At 35.7% G+C, this 14432-nt stretch overlaps 3 protein-coding genes across 3 annotated transcripts in view; all 3 read left to right on the forward strand.

The window, feature by feature from the left end:
- LOC104791672 (peptidyl-prolyl cis-trans isomerase PASTICCINO1) lies at positions 437-4922 on the forward strand. The gene is made up of 20 exons (XM_010517612.2): positions 437-709; positions 819-903; positions 984-1053; positions 1155-1252; positions 1491-1613; positions 1726-1758; positions 1932-1990; positions 2106-2187; positions 2292-2450; positions 2556-2613; positions 2783-2931; positions 3046-3143; positions 3241-3310; positions 3392-3451; positions 3546-3602; positions 3685-3753; positions 3865-3942; positions 4021-4122; positions 4212-4283; positions 4424-4922. The coding sequence occupies exons 1-20, from the start codon at positions 636-638 to the stop codon at positions 4721-4723; spliced, it is 1896 nt and encodes a 631-aa protein (XP_010515914.1). The 5' UTR covers positions 437-635; the 3' UTR covers positions 4724-4922.
- LOC104791674 (phosphatidylinositol:ceramide inositolphosphotransferase 1-like) lies at positions 5054-7645 on the forward strand. The gene is made up of 11 exons (XM_010517613.2): positions 5054-5567; positions 5651-5740; positions 5987-6073; positions 6158-6226; positions 6315-6395; positions 6485-6556; positions 6640-6700; positions 6786-6888; positions 6967-7109; positions 7193-7299; positions 7381-7645. The coding sequence occupies exons 1-11, from the start codon at positions 5535-5537 to the stop codon at positions 7450-7452; spliced, it is 918 nt and encodes a 305-aa protein (XP_010515915.1). The 5' UTR covers positions 5054-5534; the 3' UTR covers positions 7453-7645.
- Positions 12232-14432, forward strand: part of LOC104791675 (probable serine/threonine-protein kinase At5g41260) — a 4304-nt gene continuing 2103 nt past the window's right edge. Inside the window, exons 1-7 of the mRNA XM_010517614.2 lie at positions 12232-12543; positions 12662-12870; positions 12979-13114; positions 13202-13335; positions 13419-13524; positions 13630-13715; positions 13897-14253. Of these exons, the coding sequence (XP_010515916.1) occupies positions 12459-12543; positions 12662-12870; positions 12979-13114; positions 13202-13335; positions 13419-13524; positions 13630-13715; positions 13897-14253 (1113 nt within the window). The 5' untranslated portion in view covers positions 12232-12458. The remainder of the gene's footprint in view (positions 12544-12661; positions 12871-12978; positions 13115-13201; positions 13336-13418; positions 13525-13629; positions 13716-13896; positions 14254-14432) is intronic.

The raw sequence follows: 14432 nt of genomic DNA on the forward strand, positions 1-14432 counted from the left end.
GTATTAAATGCGCTTAGCTTCTTGGTTGTCATTTTCTGTAAACTCTCTCTTCAATTCTACGTTAATAAAAGGACCAATTCCGATTTATCCCCATTAAAATTCATTCTATTTATATTGTCGATTTCCTACATCAATAATAGGGGGTAAATTTAAATTACATCAAATTGTTAAAGAAAGTGAAGCTCACAACTAGCCTTGTTAAGCCAACGTACCAGTGCAACTGATTTTTTTTTTTTCACATAACAAATTAACTGTAACCATTTGCAAATTTTAAGGTTAAAATAAAATAAAAATTATAGAATTATGTAAAGGAGTATATAAATAACATGGGCTGTTACACAATTAGAGGCCCGTTCAATATAAAAGCCCGCTAAACTAGTCAAAAGTCAAATAGAAGACTTCAAAAAAGAAAATTAAATCTAATCCTAAACATGTATCAGAGTCAAGTGGTGGAATAATTAATTTTACCCAGTGTTGTTGTTGGTTGAGCTACCCAGTGTCTATCAAGAGAGGAAGGTTTAGGGAGAGCTTTGGTGCTTTTGCTTCGTCGCTTCGTCGCTTCGATTCCACCCTGGGGTTTGCGTTCTTCAAAATCCTAATTCGAGATCTTCTCGGAAATCTGGGATTGATCGGCGATGGCGGTGGGAGATCAGACGGAGCAGAATAACTTGCCGAAGAAGAAGAAATCCGAAACGGAAGACGATAAGAGGTTCTATCTACTTGTGGAATCTATGTTTGAATCAGTTGAATTTTATCTTTTGCTGGGAGTTAAGTGAATCGATCATTAATAACTTTTGAGAGTTGTATCTGTGGAATAGGAGGAAGAACATTGTTCCAGGGAGCTTGTTAAAAGCAGTGGTTAGACCTGGAGGAGGTGATTCGAGCCCTGTTGATGGTGATCAGGTTATCATTTTGCTTGTCGTGAGACAGAGACTAAAAGAGAGTGGTAAAGTTTTGATGGTTATGTGTGTGTTTTTCGTCAGGTTATCTATCATTGCACTGTACGGACATTGGATGGTGTAGTAGTGGAATCGACGAGGTCAGAATGTGGAGGTGAGACTGACGAAACATTTCTCAGTAGGGAGTTGCTTTGAGCTTTTTTTTTTTATGTTAGGGACATCATCTAATGCGTTGTTTGATGTTTGTTCCATCAGGGAGAGGTGTACCTATAAGAGATGTTTTGGGGAAGAGCAAAATGATCCTTGGATTGCTCGAAGGAATTCCCACTATGCACAAGGGTGAAATTGCTATGGTAAACTCAAATATAACGTTTATACTGCTTTACCATTTTTTTGTATATTTCAAAGATGTGACTCTTTATACGGATGTTGGCTTCGTAGTTTGATTTCTGAATATGGTTTAGCTTATTTAGTTGATTCACCTTAAATTTAATGAGTTGATGCGCCAAATTCTTCATAGCTATTTCAGATAACTTTCTCGATTCTTCACAGCTGAAGAAGTCTTTATACCTTTTTGTGTTTTTGTTTCAGTTCAAGATGAAACCTGAAATGCATTATGCAGAGAAGGATTGTCCAGTCTCAGCTCCAGGGAATTTTCCAGAAGATGATGAGCTTCATTTTGAGACTGAATTGTTGGATTTTTTTAAAGCCAAGGCAAGATCTCATCACAAACCAAGATAACAGTGCTTTACTTAGCCAAAAGACTTTGAAAACTTGCATTTCATCTGATTTGACTTAAGCTTTCCTTTCCTGTGTTAATGTTCAGATTGCAAGTGAAGATCTGGGGGTCGTCAAGAAGGTAGGACCTGATTTTCCATATTTGTAGACGTAAATTGGGTCGGGGATGATGTATCTGTTTGGTGGCTTGGGAAAGGGTAGTGTAAGGAAGAATAAGCAGAGGTTGAATGATATTATACAAATTTCTCTTGTTCTTTCTGATGGCTCAAGCATTGCTTTTCTTTTATATGAAAGATTCTAAATGAAGGTGAGGGATGGGAATCTCCAAGAGAACCTTATGAAGTAAAAGCCAGGTAATTTAATTCTTGATCATTCCAGCATTTTGGATCAAAATATCATTTAACCTTGTTTTCCGTTATGAGCTGAAACGTAGATTGACTTTTATTGCATCTTTGTGGTGTATATTAGGATATCTGCTAAATCCGGTGACGGACAAGTGATCTTCTCTCACACAGAAGAACCTTATTTCTTCACGTTTGGAAAATCTGAGGTGATTGTTAAGTTTACAGGGCATGTTTTTAGCTTTGTATTCTCTGTCCATACATATCCGGTCCAGCGGAATACATTGCTGAATATCGCTTGTCAATTAGGCAGGTGCCTAAAGGTCTTGAAATTGGAATGGGAACTATGGCTCGGAAGGAGAAGGCAGTTATATATGTTCGCAAGCAGTACCTGACTGACTCTCCTTTGATGCATATCGATCAAGACCTTGAAGAAGTTCATTTTGAGGTTGAACTGGTCCATTTCATTCAGGTATAAAAAAGACAAAGCTTATATAATCCAATTTGCTTATATAGTATTTTGCGCATTTAAGAATTGGGAGACTGAGCGATTGACATTCAAGTTCGCGCTTTGAAGGTGCGTGACATGCTTGGAGATGGACGTCTCATAAAACGTCGAATTCAAGATGGAAGAGGTATGTTTCACACTTTATTTGTAAGTGTTTTCTTATCCATTTCAACATGGTGCTGGTCTTATTCTTATACATCTTGCTGGGGGATATGCTAGAATCCAGTTCATGTTTTCTCTATATTTAGTTTATTCGCTAGAATATTCTGATCTGCTACGTTTCACCAACTTATTAGGTGAGTTTCCCATGGATTGTCCACTCCAAGACAGCCGGTTAAGCGTTCACTACAAGGGCATGCTTCTCAATGAAGAGAAGTCTGTCTTCTATGATAGCAAGATTGACAATAATGATCAGCCGTTGGAGTTCAGTTCTGGAGAAGGATTGGTCAGTCAATTCCACATTTATAGAAAAACCTAGTCAAGTTATTTACACAACTTTACACGATTCAGTTAAAATTTATATCCAGGCATGGTTAAGATTATTCTGTCATATTTGCAGGTCCCTGAGGGATTTGAGATGTGTACTCGTTTGATGCTACCTGGGGAGATTGCTCTTGTTACATGCCCCCCTGATTATGCATATGACAAGTTTCCAAGGTCATACTCTTAACTGTACAGATCACACTGAACATGAATACATGATAGCATATAAACTCTTAATGGAGAAATAATTGACTGTTTTCTCTCCTGATAGACCACCTGGCGTTCCTGAAGGTGCACATGTTCAGTGGGAGATTGAGCTTCTTGGTTTTGAAACGCCAAGAGTAAGTTGGTCTAGTGTTGATGCATACCATTGAAATTGTAAACAGCTTCCATTTCTTATGAATTCAGTTTCCTTGTCACAGGACTGGACTGGTTTGAACTTCCAAAGCATCATGGACGAGGCAGAAAAGATCAGAAGCACGGTATGGAGCAAATAATCTGCTACCATATAAAATATGACCGAGACCATTACAGAATTTTCTTTTAGCTAATTTTGATTAAACTATGAACTTTCAGGGTAATAGGCTTTTCAAAGAAGGAAAATTTGAGCTCGCAAAAGCAAAGTACGAAAAGGTATATAATCCAAAGCTCTAACCAATCCCAGAACTAGCCTTTTGTTTCATCATGTCTGAGAGGTGACCCAGAAACAAACCAGGTACTCAGGGAATTTAATCATGTAAACCCGCAAGATGACGATGAAGGAAAAATATTTGGTGACACAAGGGTGAGTTTCATCTTCTCATAACGTTTTTAGTTATATATATGTCTAGAGTTTATAAGATTATCGTTTTAAGTATTAACTAGCTCTTGTATCCTTTCTCTCTGATTTTTGAAGAATATGTTACATCTGAATGTTGCGGCATGTTTGCTTAAATTGGGAGAGTGGAGGAAGTCTATAGAGACGTGCAATAAGGTAACCTTCAGATAAACAGAATCTCTTAAAGGCTTTATTCTTAAATCAGAGTCTGAGTGTACTCCAATTTCCAAACAGGTCTTAGAAGCAAAGCCAGGCCATGTGAAAGGTCTCTACCGCCGCGGAATGGCTTACATTGCAGGTGGAGAGTATGATGACGCTAGAAATGACTTTAATATGGTATATTATATTAAAACTGCTTATCATATTCCAATCCATAGATTTGGTAATCTGCTTACTAACATGACTTATGTGTCTGTGTGTTTTAGATGATCAAAGTGGACAAATCATCGGAAGCTGATGCCACAGCTGCTCTGTTGAAATTGAAGCAGAAGGAACAGGTCAGTGTTTGATAACCATTTCAACCAAATGTCCACCCCAGTCGAGTTCATTAAGGCTACTTATGTTTTGTGCATATTCTGCCAATTTCGATACTTAAATAAAAGAAGATATCTCTGAGTTGTTTCGTTCGATCTCACAGGAAGCGGAAAACAAAGCTAGAAAGCAGTTCAAAGGATTATTCGACAAGAAACCGGGGGAGATAACCGAAGTGGGTACAGAAATAAGAGAGGAGTCTAAAACTATAGAAGAAGTAGATGAGACAAAGGATATTGATGAAGACGAAATACAGGAAGAAGAAGGAACGACAACGGTGAGCACGGAAAGGAAGAAGAAAGGGTGGCCTTTTCTGAAGAACGTGATGCTACAAATCGGAATGCAGCTCGGTGTTGTTCTGATAGGGATTTTGATATTCCAGTTTGTGAATGCTAAATTTACATGAGAGAGCTAAGCTATGAAGGCAACCAACGGTACTTACATCTCATATCAAAGGGTTTATTACTTTAGACTCACTCAAGAGAATATAAAATTGATATTTGTACCACTAATCGATTCTCTTACATTCCTCCTTCACTGATTGCTATTTGTTTCCTTTGACATTCAAATCATATGATTACTTAATTAATGAGAGGGTAAATTAACGATACATGAAATAAATGATAACAATTCCACCCACAACCACTCAGGGTTAAATAATAAAAGAGATTTCCTGAAACTAATAAAAGTCGCCACTAATGTTTATTGGGATTTAAAAAAAAGTTTCAACCGTTTAGTCCGTGTTGAACTTGCGTTTTATCGTACACACCAAACGATGCTTAAAAGGTTAAAACGCTGATTTTGCCTTGTATCAGAGATTTTTGGGGGCAACGGAGAAATTTTTGTTTTTAGGGCTTTTTTTTTTTTTCCTTCTTTTTGGGTTATCATCGTCGTCTAAGGAAAAATCTTATTTTGTTCTTAGATTCTTTCACTCTCGTCTTTTGATCTCTTCAAGTTTTGGTTTCGCCGTCGTTCTCGTTTCAACCTTTTTTCCGATCTTCAATCAATCGTTGATTCACCGGCGTCTGTCCCGACTTGGATTCACGAACCTCGGATTTTTTTTTCCGATCAGATAGATAAAATTTGAGATTAGGTGGTAAAAATATTTCAAAATTTGGTTGGGTGTTTTGGTTTGGTTTGATGATGTTGACACGAACTGTTGGGGTCTGAAGTAGTAATAAGGAAGTGAAAGTGTGTAAGCAACAAAAAACGTTATAATGAACCTTTACATTCGCCGCGAAGCTTCCAAGGTTCGTCTTTTTTCTTCTCATTCTGCTTTCTCTGTTGAGTAATTTGTCTCTGGTTCATAGTAACTAGGCTCTTTGTTCTGTAGCTATGGAAGAGATTGTGTTCGGAAATCACGACAGAGATTGGTCTCCTTGCTGAGAATTGGAAATATCTTCTTGCTGGTCTTCTCTGTCAGGTTTCCTATCTTTTACTTTCACCTTTTTCTGATACCTTCAACCTGTAATTGAGCTTCGTATACAATTTGATTTCGACACCTTTTTTGCTCTTAAGAGTAGAAGAAGGGGTTACAATCATGGTTTGTGTTATACCTATAGTAACTTTAGGCCTTAGGAGAAATTAAAGAACAAGACTTGAAATTACCCTCTTTTTCAAATCAGGTTTAATTTGGTGACATTAATTTGAATGCATCTGTTTTGTGCAGTATATTCATGGTTTAGCTGCTAGGGGAGTTCATTATATTCACCGGCCAGGACCAACGCTTCAAGATTCCGGCTTCTTTGTTCTTCCGGTTTGTCTCCATTACTTCAGCTCGTTTGGTTGATCCCTTTATTCTTCAGAGCAAATGTCATATGTTGGCTTTTTGTGTTTTTAGGAGCTTGGTCAAGATAAAGGCTACATTAGTGAAACTGTCTTCACTTGTGTATTTGTTTCATTTTTCCTGGTGAGTTTCCTCAAGATACAAAAGATTCATCTCTGGTTCTGTTCTGACTAAGCAGCCGTTATATGAATGGTTTGTTTTCGCCTTGCAGTGGACTTTCCATCCTTTCATTGTGAAAAGCAAGAAGATATACACTGTGTTGATATGGTGCAGGGTTCTCGCCTTCTTAGTTGTAAGTACCCTTTACCTTTAGCTAAGTAAATAAATGCAATTCAAAGGTTTACCTCATAGAAGTCTTTTGCCAATTCTTTCCATTAACAGGCTTGTCAGTTTCTCCGTGTCATAACATTCTATTCGACTCAGCTTCCTGGCCCTAACTATCACTGTCGAGAGGTAAAAACTAAATAGAGATCTATACCACGACTGGGGCCCTAATTTATAATTTCACATTCATGTGTTTCTTGTGTTACATACAGGGTTCTGAGCTTGCCAGGTTGCCAAAGCCACACAACGTTCTTGAGGTCCTCTTGCTTAACTGTGAGTTTTCAGCATTTTCCTCTTCCTTCAACACATCTTTTTATGTATGTTTTCTTCTTATTTAGTAATACGCTGATCATATCAGTTCCTCGTGGGGTGATATACGGATGTGGAGACCTGATTTTCTCATCGCACATGATATTCACACTAGTCTTTGTCCGCACTTACCAGAAATACGGTTCTAAAAGGTACAAAGTTTCTCTAGACATGTCATAAAACAATAACGTAAGTATCATCTCTATAATATCTTGTAAATGTCCGCTCAGGTTCATAAAGCTGTTAGGTTGGGTCATTGCCATTTTGCAAAGCCTCTTGATTATTGCGTCCCGTAAACATTACACAGTCGATGTGGTTGTTGCGTGGTATACTGTGAACTTGGTTGTGTTCTTCCTTGACAACAAATTACCAGGTCTGATTTCCTTTCTTACTTGAGAAATTAGTTTGCAGAAACCCACAAATATATCTCATTTGATTTTTGGTTTCTCAAAATAGAATTGCCTGATCGAACAATGGTGTTGCTCCCTGTCATCTCGAAAGACAGAACCAAAGAAGAGAATCCCAAACTCTTGAATGGGAACAGTGTTGATCCAGCAGATTGGGTACACATCTGACTTAGTTTTTTTCAAAATCTGGTTGAAAACCCAATAAATATGTATAAATTGACCCATTTGGTCTTTCAGAGACCAAGGGCTCAAGTGAATGGCAAAGATAGCAGTGGAGGGCACACTGATAACAATACCAATGGCGCATGAGAGCTCAGTTTTCGGGCTGTTGATCATTGGTAAATTTGATGATATGACTATTGATCCAGGGGAGAACACGATGCAGTTTGTATATTCCCAGTTCCTTGCTTGTCAAGTAATCTGATGTTTGTTAGGGATCTTACACTTTTGATAAATGATGAAAATATAACCAAAAACACCAATGTAGCCATTTTAGCTTTCATCAACGTTTACTTAGATGTACAACCAGCTGCCTATTTGGGACGATGACTATACCTACTATCTAATTAGAATTTGGGACAGTTTTTTGTTGTGTTGTCTATAGTTATGAAACATTCTATCGCTATTTTGCAACTCTCTTGAATCTTGATGCGATTTAGAGCCGTCTACCAAATAAGTTTTAGATAGCAATCATATATAATTTTTTGTTCATGGAAGTGGAGAATAATATAGTTGGGGGTGAAGTTTAAACAAACAGAAACATTTGAGGGGTGAAGTATATGGGAAATGTGATAGAGAGCTAAAGGGAAGAGAGGAACGTGGCGTATGTCGGTAAGGAATGTGGTCAAAGGCACATCCCATGTGGGCTCACATGTTTTACATCTTCTTCTCACGACACTTAACTTTGTCACCCTCTCTGTCTCTTTGTTTTTCTCTTTCACAATTTTTCGGTGCTCATACTAAAAACAATTTAGCTAGATAGTCCCAAAACTTCCAACGAACAATATTGTATTCATTCTTGGATATTTGGAATGACTTCTATAAGACTATAACCGTTTCAATTTACTATATTTCCCGTTACGTTAGAGTCGGTTAATGAAGCTGTAACCGGTGTTTAATACAATATTTATATGCCAAACTTCTATAAGCCTATAACCGTTTCAATTTACTATATTTCCCGTTACGTTAGAGTCGGTTAATGAAGCTGTAACAGGTGTTTAATACAATATTTATATGGGTGTCAACTTCATAGAACATGCTAATTGAATAATATATAGGAAAAGATAGAACATGGTAATTGATGGTCCAAAATATCACTTTGTGTTTAGAGATGCTCATATGTTTTTGATAATGGATTTATTAAGGAAGGTTATAGAATACTAAAGTATCAGCAGTTTTTTTTTTTCAGTGCCCTACCCGATCGAATAATATTTTGGACCCACTGCCTTGAATGCAAATATTTGATAAAGTCGATGTTGTCTTCCTTTTATTTTGCTTCTTTTGTGGAAGGATTCTCCATCAATGGATTTTAATATAAGTTTCTTACAATGAAAATTATCCTATTATTATTATTTAATTTGATGAGTTTCTTAGATAGTGTAATAATTCTCTCCAAAATTTCTAAAACCTCTTATCTAAGAAACTTTAAATCATATTTAAGAAACTCAAACAATTTTATATTAATAATTTTTCTTTCTCTACTCTAAGAAATTTATGTTAAGATACTTTAATGGAGATGACCAGATATTGTTTCTTAGGATTCGGTGTCACATTCTCAAAGATTATTTGGCGTCTGACAATTGGCTAATCTTTTATTCGCTTAGAAGCTGCAAAAGATAGGAACACCANGTTTTTCTCTTTCACAATTTTTCGGTGCTCATACTAAAAACAATTTAGCTAGATAGTCCCAAAACTTCCAACGAACAATATTGTATTCATTCTTGGATATTTGGAATGACTTCTATAAGACTATAACCGTTTCAATTTACTATATTTCCCGTTACGTTAGAGTCGGTTAATGAAGCTGTAACCGGTGTTTAATACAATATTTATATGCCAAACTTCTATAAGCCTATAACCGTTTCAATTTACTATATTTCCCGTTACGTTAGAGTCGGTTAATGAAGCTGTAACAGGTGTTTAATACAATATTTATATGGGTGTCAACTTCATAGAACATGCTAATTGAATAATATATAGGAAAAGATAGAACATGGTAATTGATGGTCCAAAATATCACTTTGTGTTTAGAGATGCTCATATGTTTTTGATAATGGATTTATTAAGGAAGGTTATAGAATACTAAAGTATCAGCAGTTTTTTTTTTTCAGTGCCCTACCCGATCGAATAATATTTTGGACCCACTGCCTTGAATGCAAATATTTGATAAAGTCGATGTTGTCTTCCTTTTATTTTGCTTCTTTTGTGGAAGGATTCTCCATCAATGGATTTTAATATAAGTTTCTTACAATGAAAATTATCCTATTATTATTATTTAATTTGATGAGTTTCTTAGATAGTGTAATAATTCTCTCCAAAATTTCTAAAACCTCTTATCTAAGAAACTTTAAATCATATTTAAGAAACTCAAACAATTTTATATTAATAATTTTTCTTTCTCTACTCTAAGAAATTTATGTTAAGATACTTTAATGGAGATGACCAGATATTGTTTCTTAGGATTCGGTGTCACATTCTCAAAGATTATTTGGCGTCTGACAATTGGCTAATCTTTTATTCGCTTAGAAGCTGCAAAAGATAGGAACACCACTGACATAGAGATGCACACATATGATCATATATGGTTGGTATGAACGGAATGATAATGAACATTAATTGTTTCAATGTTTCACAAAGGAACGAGTAATTTCATTTCTTTTTCATGCAGTCATGATGATGCACCTTTAATTTGGCTGGCAAAAAACTTTTTCTTTCTTCAATTTTTTTTTTGTGTGTAGTATTGTTGTAGTATTTGAGTGATTATGACAAAAAGAGGGTCCTTCAGTGTCATATATATGGGTAGTAAAATCATTCATTCAAATGCAGAAAGACAAAGACATTATCATTGTACCAACTGTCTTGGTATGGTGTGTTTTTATGAAGTTCTTAATTTTATTTAACCTTTGTTTAATTAATGTTTTGACAAATCGAATAGTAGTAGTACTTAACAACGTGGAAAAGTAATGTAACGGCTGCTTTACCAACACACACAAGACACATGCAGTAATAACGTCCCTCTAACTACATAGTTAATTTATAGGAAGATATTATTATGTCCTCAAGCAANCTCTCCAAAATTTCTAAAACCTCTTATCTAAGAAACTTTAAATCATATTTAAGAAACTCAAACAATTTTATATTAATAATTTTTCTTTCTCTACTCTAAGAAATTTATGTTAAGATACTTTAATGGAGATGACCAGATATTGTTTCTTAGGATTCGGTGTCACATTCTCAAAGATTATTTGGCGTCTGACAATTGGCTAATCTTTTATTCGCTTAGAAGCTGCAAAAGATAGGAACACCACTGACATAGAGATGCACACATATGATCATATATGGTTGGTATGAACGGAATGATAATGAACATTAATTGTTTCAATGTTTCACAAAGGAACGAGTAATTTCATTTCTTTTTCATGCAGTCATGATGATGCACCTTTAATTTGGCTGGCAAAAAACTTTTTCTTTCTTCAATTTTTTTTTTGTGTGTAGTATTGTTGTAGTATTTGAGTGATTATGACAAAAAGAGGGTCCTTCAGTGTCATATATATGGGTAGTAAAATCATTCATTCAAATGCAGAAAGACAAAGACATTATCATTGTACCAACTGTCTTGGTATGGTGTGTTTTTATGAAGTTCTTAATTTTATTTAACCTTTGTTTAATTAATGTTTTGACAAATCGAATAGTAGTAGTACTTAACAACGTGGAAAAGTAATGTAACGGCTGCTTTACCAACACACACAAGACACATGCAGTAATAACGTCCCTCTAACTACATAGTTAATTTATAGGAAGATATTATTATGTCCTCAAGCAATTATTTGTCTATCTCCTCAGCTGAGCTAGAAAGGCCAAGAACAAGACAATTTTAAAATATACATTTTATTTTTGTTAAACTACGTCATATTTTTATCATTACCATTTCCAAATATTACAGAAATGGAAATAACGTGTATCAACCATTTGTAATTTTGTAAATAATTTCTTCTCCAAAAACGACAACTTTTGAATCAGTGTAAGTTGTTGATAATTGAACCAAAGTTAACGAGTACGAAAGTTAACTATTCAAAGGGATTTGATGTCTTAAAGACACCGTAAAAACAAAAATAGTAGTTTTGAATGCAAACACCGACACATGCTATATATTTTCCCGGGCCCTCTTATACATATCATACATCTCCAAGATTTGATCATTCTGCTGGTTTGAGAAGATTGTAAAAAAAATTTAGTGCTAAACTCAATTTGAAAATAACGTCGAGTCAACCATTAGTGTTTCATGGTTATAGTCTTGTACATCCTTAGTATTGGCTAAAACAACCTTAAGATACGCTTTTACGAGTATTGTTTAGGTCCTAGTTAAAATCTTTAAGGAATATAACTAAAAAAGTGGTATGAATTCATAATAATACTCCAAAAAAATAGTCAATCAATCGCCAAAAAATGGGTCTAATGATGAGAGTTCACGCGGTTTCAACATGAATAAAAAGTGTTTTTGCTTTTTGTGCCTTTTTTACTTTCAACGGTTAAATAGTAAAAGCGATTCACTATGAAATTTTCACCCCTATGATTTCATTTGATCTCTTTCATGTGGGCATATACTATACTCTTTCATAATATTATTATTATAAATCCATGTCTATAATTTTTATTTGGCTTAAGTTTAATAAAAAAACACTACATATTTGGAAAATTATATTCCCTAGTAAAAAAAACATTTCGTAACGAAAAACAAAAAAAAAATGAAATTCTGAAAAATTCAAAATAAATGAAACAAAAGATTTTTTTTTTAACTTTTAAAAAGACAGAGGCGCAAAGTTTTGTGGAAAAAAACAACTTTCGGATAAAAAACATTTAAATATTAATTAGAAAAAGAACAAAAAGAAAAAAGAAAAAAAACAATTCTCTTCGTAGAGAGAAGTCTGAAAACGCCGAGAAGAAGAAGAAGAAAGCTTGAGACTTTCTCTCAGTATCCATTTCGAAATCGATAAAGACTTCAACTTTTCGGTGTGCTAAACAATGACAGCTTTCGTATAGTTTCGATTTCTCAAAAAATCCACTCTCTCGATTCTGTTCTCTGATCACCTTCTCAAATGGGAGCTCGTTGCTCTAAGTTCTCATTCTGCCTGTTCCCTTCTCACTTCAAATCCGCTTCAGTTCTCGAATCTCCTGATCTCGGTCTGCTTCTGTTTTCACAACAAAGGTTTCATCTTTGTTATCGTATTTGATTTTGAGGGTTTTTGTCGTCTGATTTGTGTTTTATCATTCTTCTTCTCTCTCTTTGGGTTAAAAAAAGAAAATGGAGGCAAATCGTGGCCGAGTTTTAAAGAATTCAGATTGGAGCAGCTTAAATCTGCTACTGGAGGTTTCTCTTCAGATAACATTGTATCAGAACACGGTGAGAAAGCTCCTAACGTTGTCTACAGGGGAAGGCTTGATGATGGTCGTTTGATCGCTGTTAAACGCTTCAATCGCCTCGCTTGGGCTGATCATAGACAGTTCTTAGTAATTTTGAAAAAACTCCTTCATGCCTTCTTATCGTTTTAATCTCTTGCAAAGATTTGGTTTTTTGTTGTGGTCTAAATCTGGTGAAATGTTGTTTGTTTGATTTAGGATGAAGCGAAAACTGTTGGGAGCTTGAGGAGTGATAGATTGGCTAATCTGATAGGATGTTGTCATGAAGGAGAAGAGAGATTGCTTGTTGCTGAGTTTATGCCTCACGAAACGCTTGCAAAGCATCTTTTCCACTGTGAGTACTAGTGAGAAAATGCGTTTTTTTCATGAGATTGTGTAGTGTCTTGGTAGTGAAATTGATCGGATGTTTTGTGTTTTATAGGGGAGAATCATCCGATGAAATGGGCGATGAGATTAAGAGTTGCAATGTGTTTAGCACAAGCATTGGAGTACTGTAGTAATAAAGGGAGAGCTTTGTATCATGATCTTAATGCTTACAGGGTTTTGTTTGACAAGGTGAGTATATTGATTCAATTTTAGTTTCCTGAGTGATTTGTATTTGAAGTTGTAAAATTTGTTTATCTTTTGTTGGTTTACAGGATGGGAATCCCAGGTTGTCTTGTTTTGGACTCATGAAAAATAGTCGAGATGGGAAGAGTTATAGCACAAACTTGGCATTTACTCCTCCAGAGTATTTGCGAACGGGTAAAGACTCTCTTTGCTTCATGTTTATATATGTCCCTTAGCTTCTAAAATGTTTCAGGGCACAAAGTTCCCAAAGCTAAATCAAATTTGTTCATCTTGTGCCAGGTAGAGTTACACCAGAGAGTGTAGTATTCAGTTTTGGAACCGTTTTGCTCGATCTCATGAGTGGAAAACATATTCCACCGAGCCATGTAGGTCCTCTACTATTAAAAAAAGACATACAAAATTTAGATGTAATGTAGGACCTGGTTCATTGCGTCCTGCTGGATAGTTGTTGGAAAGAATCTGTATTTCAATCCTCACTAAAAAGTTCATCATCTTTTTCCTGCCGCATTCTTTTTCAGTGACTCTCTAACGTTTGCTTGTATACAGGCGCTCGACTTAATCAGGGGAAAGAACTGTGCAATGTTAATGGATTCTGCTCTCGAGGGTCATTTCTCAAACGAAGATGGAACTGAGCTAGTACGTTTAGCCACACGTTGTCTGCAGTATGAAGCTCGTGAAAGACCAAATGTCAAATCTCTCGTTACTTCACTTGCCACACTCCAGAAGGAATCTGATGTAGCTTCATATGTTCTTATGGGTATTCCCCATGAAACAGAGGTTGAGGAAGAGCCTTCGCTTTCTTTGACACCCTTTGGTGATGCATGCTTAAGAGTGGATCTTACAGCCATACATGAAATACTTAACAAGGTTGGATACAAGGACGATGAAGGAATTGCCAATGAGGTCTTAATTTATTCCTTCCCTTTGCTCACTGCTTAGTCTTTTGCATTAGAGACTTGTTATGAATATGATTTTGTTTACCTTCTTCTGCAGCTCTCCTTTCAAATGTGGACTAACCAGATGCAGGAATCTCTCAATTCGAAGAAGCAAGGAGACTTATCTTTCCGTTCCAAAGATTTCAC

This window comes from Camelina sativa, chromosome 6, assembly GCF_000633955.1.
Source record: "Camelina sativa cultivar DH55 chromosome 6, Cs, whole genome shotgun sequence".
NCBI lineage: Eukaryota > Viridiplantae > Streptophyta > Magnoliopsida > Brassicales > Brassicaceae > Camelina > Camelina sativa.

What these genes read in the sequence shown, in the direction of transcription:
- LOC104791672 (XM_010517612.2), top strand. Translation starts at nt 636, where the DNA reads ATGGCGGTGGGAGATCAGACGGAGCAGAATAACTTGCCGAAGAAGAAG. An exon ending in TCACGTTTGGAAAATCTGAG is followed by an intron (nt 2,188 to 2,291) that starts GTGATTGTTAAG and finishes TCAATTAGGCAG; the next exon opens with GTGCCTAAAGGTCTTGAAAT. An exon ending in AATTGAAGCAGAAGGAACAG is followed by an intron (nt 4,284 to 4,423) that starts GTCAGTGTTTGA and finishes TCGATCTCACAG; the next exon opens with GAAGCGGAAAACAAAGCTAG.
- LOC104791674 (XM_010517613.2), top strand. Translation starts at nt 5,535, where the DNA reads ATGAACCTTTACATTCGCCGCGAAGCTTCCAAG. An exon ending in TGAGGTCCTCTTGCTTAACT is followed by an intron (nt 6,701 to 6,785) that starts GTGAGTTTTCAG and finishes TGATCATATCAG; the next exon opens with TTCCTCGTGGGGTGATATAC. An exon ending in CAGAAATACGGTTCTAAAAG is followed by an intron (nt 6,889 to 6,966) that starts GTACAAAGTTTC and finishes ATGTCCGCTCAG; the next exon opens with GTTCATAAAGCTGTTAGGTT.